The 11318-nt window shown below is 42.7% G+C and overlaps 1 protein-coding gene across 1 annotated transcript in view; it reads right to left on the bottom strand.

Moving 5' to 3' along the window:
• Positions 1 to 221: 221 nt before the first annotated feature.
• NIPAL2 (NIPA like domain containing 2) overlaps positions 222 to 11318 on the bottom strand; it is a 70755-nt gene continuing 59658 nt past the window's right edge. Inside the window, exon 11 of the mRNA XM_075270332.1 lies at positions 222 to 1005. Within this exon, the coding sequence (XP_075126433.1) occupies positions 938 to 1005 (68 nt within the window). The 3' untranslated portion in view covers positions 222 to 937. The remainder of the gene's footprint in view (positions 1006 to 11318) is intronic.

Genomic DNA, 11318 nt, shown 5'->3' with positions numbered 1-11318 from the left:
TGAATTACCAGTACAGGATTACTCATCTCATCTCTCTGCATGTGTATGGGGGATTGGGAGTTATAAGCCAAAGACAACTATGGAAGGTGTACGGATACTTATTATTAGAGGTTTCCAGCATCTCTCCTTGAGTATAGGGCTCAAAACCATTCCCTCTTCTCTGTAGAAGAGGTATCTGGTGCTGTATGGCTACCTGGCCAAGTGCACAATCCACCCAATTCCTGCCATAATTTTATAACTTTCGACAGAAGACATGGCCACAAGTATAACTGTAGGTACTGTACGGCTGGGACTACACACTCATACCCTCTTGTCACGCAACGGTTCCAGTTTCCATTGTAGCACGGCTTATAAACTACAACTTCATCAATAACTTTCATGAAACTTGTGTGCAACTTCTCATCATTAATAAAGGCGTTAAGCTTAGTAAAAATACTCTCAACTCAAAAATCTGTCAGTCATCCAATACATTAAGGCAGAACATTTGCACAATATCGCGAACCTTCCTTACAGCCTTGAGGTACCTTAAAACATGAAATGACTTCAGAACATTTAGCAACAGAACAGAATCTGAAAACTTTGACAAAACTTCCACCTCCCTGAGAAGAAGTGACAAAAAAAAACCACAAGTAATTTCCACGGGGCTTGTACAGTAATGATACAAAGTAACTGCCTAGAGTTTATCATTAGGAAACGAAGACCAGTCCAAACTCTTGAGATTGTGCAGCATTCGAGTTTTAAGACTGTAAAGACATCAAAGGTTCTAGAGAAAACTTAACAAGTTTTCTTGCATAAAACACATAAAAACTGAACAGAAAATGATCTGAGACATCGAGACGACACAGTGTTGAAAATCTCGGGCAATAAATAAACGCTGCTATTTCGCGACCCCTTTTCCTTGACTTTCATCTTTCCGCTTTGGCTGCCGTGAGACTAACTAATTAAGCAGCGCCCCATATGTAATGCTGTTTGAGTTCGGCTGGATTTTATCCACTCTTTCCTTCCCTGCAGAGAGAAAAAATGGAATTATTAAAAAAGAAAATCTTTACATTTTATTTTCCCAATAGGACGTTAGTTGTGTTACTTTGACAAGTCGTTCGTGAGAAATGTTACGGTGCCCTTTCCAACCCACACGCGAGGCGCTGCGAGAACACACTGGAAAAAGTTTAAGTCACTCATTAGAAAGGTGCTAAGTCTTATAAATTCTGCGGATTTACAGCACAATAGGAATAGGTTAAAATAATGTAACAAATGTTAAGTGGTGTGAACAGCGCCAATCTAATCTGCCTGGAATTATTGAGGTCATTGGGCAAGTCGCCATGTTGATTAAACTAGTTTTCGGGGGGCAGAATATTGACAATCCTTAGGTTGGCGTAGGTTGACCTGCTGTCCAATATCAGGGGCATCTCCAACACTCTTCAAACAACTGTTAAGGAGTGGGAAATTTTTGCTAGTTACTCCTCAAGTTATCGCCTCCTGACCCACTTTGACAACTTTTTGTCTTACATGTGTATCTGAGCCCTTTTGTGTCTCAAGGTAGCCATGACCCCCATTTTACCTATCCTTGGCTAGACAAGTGTAAGATAGGTTTGCCCCTAAGTCCAATAAGTACTAAGTAACATCTGCTTATATTTGTGTTGTTGACACTGATTCAAGATATTTGAGAAGGTTGATGGTGCTGACAGTAAAAGAAATATAAATCATAAGTCATTGGGATGTATCCAGTACTAAAGAGAATGGAGCTAAGGAACCTACATACAACTATTGATACTGTTTCTAGGAACAATAAGGAAAACATGAGATGGGGACAAGGTAGTGCCGACAACATGCCATACTGAAGCAGGACCTAATAGGCTGCCTGAGAGATTAAAATTGAGAAGTATGATAAAATAAATAAAGATAAAAAAAACAATGCCAGAATATCTATTATTTTGTTCATCCCATCTCCCAAAAATGGAATAAGAGGTAATAAAAAATTTGTCCATAACTCTAAATAGTACCAATGGAAATTACAAGTCATCTGGCAAAATATAAGCCCTTGTATGTCACCATTGCCATAAAAAATAGGTGCTATTGGGAAAAATCCTTGGTATTTCTGTAAAAGCAAAGACCCATATAATATATTAACATATCGGGGAGAGTTTAGGAAAGTGGGGGGTGGGACAAAGAGCAAGGTGAGCTGGAGCAGGGACACCTTAACCTGGCAAATTTTCTATAGCTCAGGCCAAAAAGTTGTCATGACTTGTACTTGACTTATATTCCTGATTGGTGTAGATTTCGATTATGGTGCATGCGAGTATCCCTGAATTATTAACAGGCTGAAGTCTCTAAATAATTAAGGTGCGTCTCACACCAGCCAGGGACAACAAAACAAAAATAAATCTCAAAAATTATAGTAAATTGTTGTTTATTTCCATTCTCCTCCAAAAGAAGTTATTGTATGCAGTGCTACATATACCCTACAATGATGCCATTAAAAAATAAAACTCATTCTGCAAAAAAAAAGCTGCAAAATCAGAAGAATATGAGCTCTAGCGGTTTAAGACTCTCATCTAAGAATTTTTTTTTTTTTTAATGCAGATTGTGAGCCCCATATAGGGATCACAACCTACATTTTTTATTTCTCCTATCAGTATGTCTTTGTAGAATGGGAGGAAATCCACGCAAACACGGGGAGAACATACAAACTCCTTGCAGATGTTGTTCCTGGCAGGATTCGAACCCAGGACTACAGCGCTGCAAGGCTGCAGTGCTAACCACTGAGTCACCGTGTTGCCCCTCTCTCATCTAAGAATTCTTCACAGACAAATTGGTGTGGCCTTAGAGGAAACATGGCCATAACCTATTTTTGCAGTTTAAAATCAAGACTAAAAATGAACAATTGTTGCCTTGTTGAAACCGAGAATACAGAACACTAAATTGAAATGACATTTTTGAACCATGAAAATGTTCTTAATTCCTTCATTACATTGCTTAGATTTTACCTTTAAGAAAGGTCATTTAACCACCAACTCCAACTCTTTGCATCCTCTAATCCCCTCTTTTCCTGAGCAGTCAGTGCTGATAGTTTTAGTGCCAGTTAGGCACTGTATTCAGATGGGTGGTTCGGAGTCGTCTGTTCCAATACAGGACTACCCACATGACAGTAGGAGTGCAACTGGCTTATTAGTTGCTGAACCTTCCAACTCAGATCAGGAACGGTAAGGGTATGTTCACACAGCGGAAACCAAATTCCGTTGTGTGAACTCTCCGCATGGATAGCCGCGACATGAATGAATTGGCCTAATCAGGAGGGAGTCTTGCACCATGGACATGGGAACAAGGGGCATCTCACTTCTTTTTCCCGCTAGCGGATAAAAAATGCTAGCGGGAAAAAAAAGCGAGCAGCTCCCATTCAAACGAATGGGAGCCTTTTTGCAGACGGATTTTGAGGCGGATTCCGCGTCAAAATCTGACTGCAAAAACTCTGCGTGAACATATCCTTAGGGCCCATTCACACGGGCACAGAGGGGGCGGCTTATGGCGCGTAATCCACGTCATAATCCGCCCCCTCACAATGGTGGTCTATGGAGACCGCCAGGCTGCTTTTTTTTCTGTGAGCGGCAAAGCGGGCTGCCCTTTCTTCAGGAAGATGCCACGGCTCGTTGAGCCGCAGCGTCCTCCTGGCGGCAGCAACCTCCGGAGTCAGCCCATTCATTTGAGCCGACTGCGGAGGGGGAAGCCGCGACCGCGACTGTCGTGGAAGGCGGGTTTTGACTCGAGAGTGACGCGGAGCCAAAATCCACCCCACTGCTCCCCGTGTGTACTTACCCTTAAGGGAGCAAGAATTCCAACTCCACCAGAATCAGTGAAGTGATAACTATTGAAGGATGGAGTTGGAGTTGGAGGTCCTCATTAAAGGTACAACCTAGGCAATGTGATTAAGGGGTTAAGAAAATTTTAATAATTTAAACATTTCAGAATGTAACGTTCTGCAGCAAACATTTCATAAACAAGGCGAAAATTATTAGTCAATTTTTAGTGTTCATTTTAACCAGAAAATTAGCTCGCAATGTTCTTCTATGGCCACCCCAACGTGTTTGTGAATACTTGTTAGATGAGAAGGTTAGAGTGCTGCGGCTCATACGCTTCTGATCTCACAGCTAACATGATTCACTATTGCTCACAAGACTGAATGAGATAATCTTCTACCTACGGGACCTCTTCTGGCTCAGATCTAATTGGGATTCTTATAGTATGCTGCGTACAAGACGTATGCTCCCAACTCCCTGCCTGTGGAAAGCTCTAATTGTGGAAAACATGAGGGCATGGAGAGTCCACATTCGCGAAGTGCAAACATCTGTCGACGTGGAAATAATCAAAGGATACTTATGGGGTGCTATGGATGTAAGTCTGGACACAAGTAGTAATAGGAGGAAAAAAACATTTACACGCTAATTGTTAGGACATGGCGACAGCTGCCAAATATCCAGACCGCTATCACTGCAGGATGGATCACTGGTCATACACATCTTTTGTTAAAGTACATGATATTTCACTTTGTTTATGGTCCGGAGCTGATGTTTCTACTGGGATAAGAAGTTATAGCCACACAGTAGATTGATAAGTGTTTAATAAATGCGTTCCACAGGAGCAGCGAAACATCTTATACAAGGATGTACCTGGTTCAGCTCCTTCCAATCACACCCAAAGCTTGGACTGGCCCACGGGGGAACATGTGAATCCCCTGATGGGCCCCTGACCCACTTGGGCTAGTGGGCCCTAGAACCATAATCCCCCCCAGAGTGGTGCAAAGCACGGTACACTCAGTGCACTACATACATAGGGGCAGCATACATCACACAGCCTATACGTCCATATAATAAACTGGGTAGAATATTTAATAAATTACCTAGGTTACTATATAGGACTGTATTGGGTGGCTGAGATGAAATCTAGGCAAGCCGTGCACTATCCTCCCTCCTGGTCCCTATTTCCTTACACTATGGGGCCCCCATCACAAAGCTATGGGGGACTAGTCAAGGCATTGGGTGGGCATGCTAATACTGAAATAAATTAGAGGCAGGTAATATTTGAGTTTAGCGAGTGGGCTCCCAGAATGAATTCTACTGGTGGGTCCAAGGCACCCCAGTCCAACACTGTCACACCCTAGAACTATAGATAATATAAACTGGAAACCTTTAAAGGGATTCTACCACTAAAACACTTTTTTTTCTAGTTACCACGTCGGAATAGCCTTTAAAAAGGCTATTCGTCTCTTACCTGTGGAAGTGCTCTCCGCCGCGCTGTTCGTTCAAAATACCGGTTTGTACCGGTATGCTAATGAGTTCTCTCGCATGCGCAGTACGTTCGGCAATCTACGCCGAACAGAGAGCATACTGCGCAGGCGTCTGACAGACGCTGAAGACGCAAGGGGAGGACACCGAAGACCGGAGAGGCGGCGCTGCGGTGAGTTTTCGAGCTGCAATGGGGACGCCCCCATCGCTGCGAGAGAACTCATTAGCATACCGGTACAAACCGGTATTTTGAACGAACGGCGCGGCGGAGAGCACTTCTACAGGTAAGAGACGAATAGTCTTTTTAAAGGCTATTCCGACGTGGTAACTAGAAAAAAAAGTGTTTTAGTGGTAGAATCCCTTTAATAGTAGCCGGAGATCCTATTCGTAGTAAATTCTTCTGCACAATTTTATCACCCAGACCTGAGATATTTAATATGACAGAGCGACTATTAATAAAATAGGGAGTGCCCACGGAAAAATAGTAGTAGTCATGGAAGATGTGATTTCTATGTTGATCTATTAGATGACGTTAGATGAGCCGTTCTTAATCATGTTATTTCAGATTAGTCAGAAGTTACGGGCTGACACTTATTTGTATGGCTTTTTTTTTACCTTTCTTCTCCAGGCCTTGGCTCCCTTGTGCAGATAGCCCATCTCTTATGCCAATGACAGGCTAAGCAAATGAGAGGTAGGTGGAAAGATTCATTAGATATACAGGAAAATCTTTCCAAATCACCACCTCTTTGAGAAGACATCCCACCCCCCAATTTCTTAATGTAGATTGCATGTACTCTTTTTTCTCTCCCATGTGATTTAATTATTTTTTTTAAAACATATACAAATCCTAAACAATGGCGTAACTAGGAACGTCGTGGTGAACTTTTGACATCCCCCCCCCCGACAAAAGCCCGCTGAAGACCTCGACTGACCCCCCCCCATTCCTGCACTCTCTATTATGTCCCATAGTGCCCCCTGTACACACTATTATGCCCCATAGTGGCCCCTGCACACAGTATTATGCCCCATAGTGGCCCCCACACACAGTTCTATGCCCAATAGTGGCCCCTGCACACAGTATTATGTCCCATAGTGGCCCCTGCACACAGTATTATGTCCCACAGTGGCCCCTGTACACAGTATTATGCCCCATAGTGGCCCTTGCACACAGTATTGTGGCCCTTGCACACAGTAATTTGGCCCACTGTGGACACCAATGAGCAATTATTTTACTCTGGGGTCTAGATACCTAGTTTAGGGTCACTTGAATCAAATGGTTTTTTTTCCCTTGTGATTCGGTGCCTCCATGGCCAAGATATTGAGGTTTTTAATATAATGAGCTCTTTGGTGCAACAAGGGTGCTGTTATTGCTCCAAAGAGTTTGTTTGCATATTAACAGAAATTGGCAATGAAGGCACTGTTTGCAGTTATCTGCAATGACATGCTGGGTTGTGGTTCTTTCACCACCACCACCACCAGTTCAGTAAATTAGCATTTTTGAATAGGATCCACTCCACTGATTCCAGCACAGTTGGAATTTTCTCTCTAGCCCCCACCATTCCTGAGTAACAAGAGCAGTTAGTTTTGTGCCTGATGTGCTATTTAAGCTCTGTAATGTCAGTAGGGCGGTGTCAGACAGGGGGTGTGATTCAGAGATCCAATCAGAGGCAGCCAGTGTCAGAGCTCAGAATCACACCCCTTGTCTGCTCCTGCCTGACCCCGCCCACCTGACAGTACAGATCCTAAATAACACATCAGGCAGAAAAACTTTGATTGCTCGGGAATGGTGGGAGCTAGAGAAAAAAATTCCAACTGTGCCAGAATCAGTGGAGCAGCATCTATTAACCCCTTAACGACCGGCCCATAGGGAATCTACGTCGGCACTTGCAGGTCCTTCCTGACTGCCCTATAGGAAAACTACGTCGGGCAGTCAGGGAAGGATTCCCTGTAAGTGCCGACATAATTGGATGGGATTTTAGCTGTATCTAACAGCTAAGACCCCATTCCATAACCCCCCATCGGAGGGGTCTCCGATCGGGGGGTTTTAACCCCTTCAGTTCCGTGATCAAACATGATCACGGAACTGAAGCGGTTCCGTGACGGTGCCGGCTGAATCGGCACCCCCCGCGGCGAGATCGAGGGGTGCCGATGTCTCTAACATGGAGCCTGGGGTCTGGCCAGTGACTCCAAGAGACCCCCAATACCTGGTTGATCCTGCCGCTTTAAGAGGAAGTCAGACGCAGGCAGCCCCTGCGTCTGACTTCCTCCAGACGCTGCAAGACACTGACAGCTGTGTCCTGCAGCGTCTGATAGAGAATTAGTGATGCTTTTATCAAAGCAACACTAATCCAAGTGTCCTAAAGTAAAAAGTGTAAAAGTAAAAAATAAAAAGTGAAAAATAAATAAAGTGTCTGATAAAAATGAATAAACTTATAAAGCCCCAAAATTCCCTTTTTTCTATAGAAAATGAATTATATTAAAAAAAACCCTAAAAGTTAATAAAAACAATACATATTTGGTATCGTCGCGTCCGTAACAATCTGAACAATAAAACTGCAACAATATTTAATGTATACGGTGATCGTCGGAAAAAAAACCCGGAAAAAACCCGCCGGAAGTAGTGATTTTTCGCCATCTCACCTTACAAAATATGCTATAAAAAGTGATCAAAAAGTCATAATCACCGCACAACAGTACCAATAAAAAGCGCACATTGTCCCGCAAAAAATAAGCCCTCAACCAACACTGTCAACCAAAAAATAAAAATGTTACGCCTCTCAGAAGATGGCGATACAAAAAACATTGATTTATGTCCCTAAATGTGTTTTTATTCTACAGAATTAGTATCGCATTAAAAAATAACATAAATGAGGTATCGCTGTAACCGTACCGACCCGCAGAATAAAGGTCACATGTTACTTATACTGTACGCTGCATGGCGAAAAATTTAAAAGGTAGAATGCAATGCCAGAATTGATTTTTCTTTAGAAAATCCAGCAAAAAAAGAGTTAATGAAATGTAATCAATAAGTTGTAGGCACCCAAAAATGGTGTAATTACAAAATGCATCTCATCCCGCAAACAACAAGCCCTTATATGGCCACGTCACCACAAAAATAAAGAAAATATAGCGTCTAATAATGTGAAGACAAACAACCCCAAAATCGCCAAATCATTAGAACACAACTGGCTGAGCAGGAAGGGAATATATAAGCTGTGCGAGCGAATATCAGGGGAAACCCCAGATTTAGAGCTTATGAGCGAAAAGACACCAGAAGTGACCCCAAAGTGACCCCCAGAGTGACTCCCCCCAATCATAGGAGCTACTGGGACATAGTAGGGAATTTGGTGTTTGCAATGTTCTCCGCACAGCTTATATGTTCCCTCTTCGCCATCCGCTGTGCAGTCACGTCTGGGATACTAATACTCACTACACCCCTTGAGAAATTCTTTGAGGGGTGCAGTTTTCAAAATGGGGTCACTCCTTTGGGGAATCCAATTTTCTGGTACCTTACAGGCTCTACAAACATGACATGGCATCCAGAAACCAAACATCTGAATCTGTACTCCAAAAGCCGCATCGCGCTCCTTCCCTTCTGCGCCCTGCTGTGTACCCCAACTGCAGTTTATGCCCCATGTATGACACATGTATGACACTGGTGTACCCAGGATAATGCACGTAATGTCATATGTGGGTATATACTGATATTAGGGCACAGCCGGACACAGAAGGGAAGAACGGTTATTGGGTTTTTGGAGCACAGACGGTTTGGTTTTTGGATGCCATGACACTTCTGCAGAGCTGAAACGCCAGTAAAGTGGAATCCCCTGATATGTGACCTTATTTTGGAAACTACACCCCTGAAGGATTTCTCCAGGGGTACAGAGAGCATTTTAACCCCCAAATGTTGCTATAACTTATTATCCATAAATGAATACGCAGATGATTGTGAAAGGTGAAAATGACCATTTTTCCAGGAATCTGTCATTTCAGTGCATAACATGTTGTGCCCGACTTGTATCAGAGATGAACACTCTAAAAGCTGTTGTGCCCGGGATACCCGCTTACCAGTGTTTGGAGTGTCTCTGCTGACATAAGTTGGGCACAACATATCAGATACTGAAATGGCGAATCTCTGGAAAACTTCATTTTTAACTTCTCATTATCAGCTGCAATTTCATTTCTGGAAACCAAATAAATGCAACACTCAAGGGTTAAAAATGCTCGCTACACCACTTGATAAATCCCATCAGTGGGCTAGTGTCCAAAATGGTGTGACATGTCTGCGGATTCCACTTTATTGGCAATTCAGGGGCTTTGCAAAAGTGACGTCCAAAAACCAAACTGTGCTCCAAAGCACAGTTGTACCCAAACAGCCAATTCTACCCACACATGGCATTAAGTCCGTTATCCGGGGTACACCTGTGTCATACATGTGGGCATACACCGCCATTTGGGTACACAGCAGGGCGCAGATGTGAAGGAGTGCTATGTGCTTTTGGAGTGCAGATTTAGATTGTTGGTGTTTGGACACCATGTCATATTTGCCGAGACCCTAAAATTTCCCCTACAAAATGGGGTCACTTCTTGGGGAATTCCAGTTTACTGTCACCTCCAGTGCTCTGCAAAAACAACATGGCGCCCCAAAAGTCCCTCTAACTCTGTACCCCAATAGCTAAAAAGCGCAGTGCTCCTTCCCTTCTGAGCCCTGCTGTGTGCCCAAGCAGCAGTTTACACCCACATATATAATTTTCTGCCCCTCAGAATGGCCCCTTGATAGTTTTAGGAGTGCAGGTCTCTGACAACACAAAGTGGGTGCAACGTATTGGGCACCGAGATGGCAGATTTCTTTAAAAATTTCAATTTTCATTCTGTACATTAATTTTTGGGAAGCATTTTTAGGCTCAAAATGATAATACCCCTTGATACATTCCTTGATGGGTGTAGTTTTTAAAATGGGGTCACATCTGAGGACTTTCCATTGTATTGGTACTTTAGGGGCTCTTCAGATACGACATGGCACCTGAAAACTATTCCAGCAACATCTGCCCTCCAAAAGCCAAATAGCGCTCTTCCCATTCTAAGCCCCACCATGTCCCCATACAGCAGATTATGGCCACATATGGGGTATTGCCGTGTTCAGGAGAAATTGTGTAACAAACTGTGGGGGGCTTTTTCTCTTTTAACCCCTTGTGAAAATGAAAACTTTGGGGATAAAGGGACATTTTAGTAATTTTTAACCTACACATCCCAAGGTTAGTAAAATCTGTGAAACGGCTATAGGGTTAAAATGCTCACTATACCCCTCAATGAATACCTTAAGGGGTCTAGTTTATAAAATGGGGTCATTTATGGGGAGTTTCAATTGTTTTGGTAACTCAAATCTTGTTTGAATGTGCAATGGGCCTGAAATATCTGCAAGCAAAATTTGTGTCTTGAAATCCAGTTGGTGCTCCCTTCTTTTTGGGCCCTGCCGTGCATCCGTACATAGGATTAAGGCCACAAAGTGTACATTTTTGAATACGGGAGAAATGGGGCCATCTATTTTGGGGTGTTTTTCTTCATTTTCATGCCTTGTGTGCAAAAAAACTGCCTTTAAAATGACTCTTTTGTGTAAAAAAATATGAGAATTTTTTGTTTGACGCAAATTCTTTTAAAACCTATGGGGTCAAAATACTCACTATACCCCTCAATTAATACCTCAAGGGGTCTAGTTTATAAAATGGGGTCATTTATGGGGGTTTTCAATTATTTTGGTAACTCAAATCTTGTTTAAATGAGCAATGGGCCTGAAACATTTAGAAGCAAAAATTGTGTCTTGAAATCCAGTTGGTGCTCCCTTCTTTTTGGGCCCTACCGTGCGTCCGTACATAGGATTAAGGCCAGAAAGTGTACATTTTTGAACACAGAAGAAATGGGGTCATCTATGTTGGGGTGTTTTTCTTCATTTTCATGTGTTATGTGCAAAAAAACTGCCTATAAAATGACACTTGTGTAAAAAATATGATTTTTTTTTTTTGTTTGACGCAAATTTTCTCAAAA

Source organism: Leptodactylus fuscus, chromosome 4 (genome assembly GCF_031893055.1).
Source record: "Leptodactylus fuscus isolate aLepFus1 chromosome 4, aLepFus1.hap2, whole genome shotgun sequence".
Taxonomy (NCBI): Eukaryota; Metazoa; Chordata; class Amphibia; order Anura; family Leptodactylidae; genus Leptodactylus; species Leptodactylus fuscus.
The sequence above is the reverse complement of the archived record's forward strand: the minus strand, read 5'-3'. Positions and strand labels throughout refer to the sequence as shown.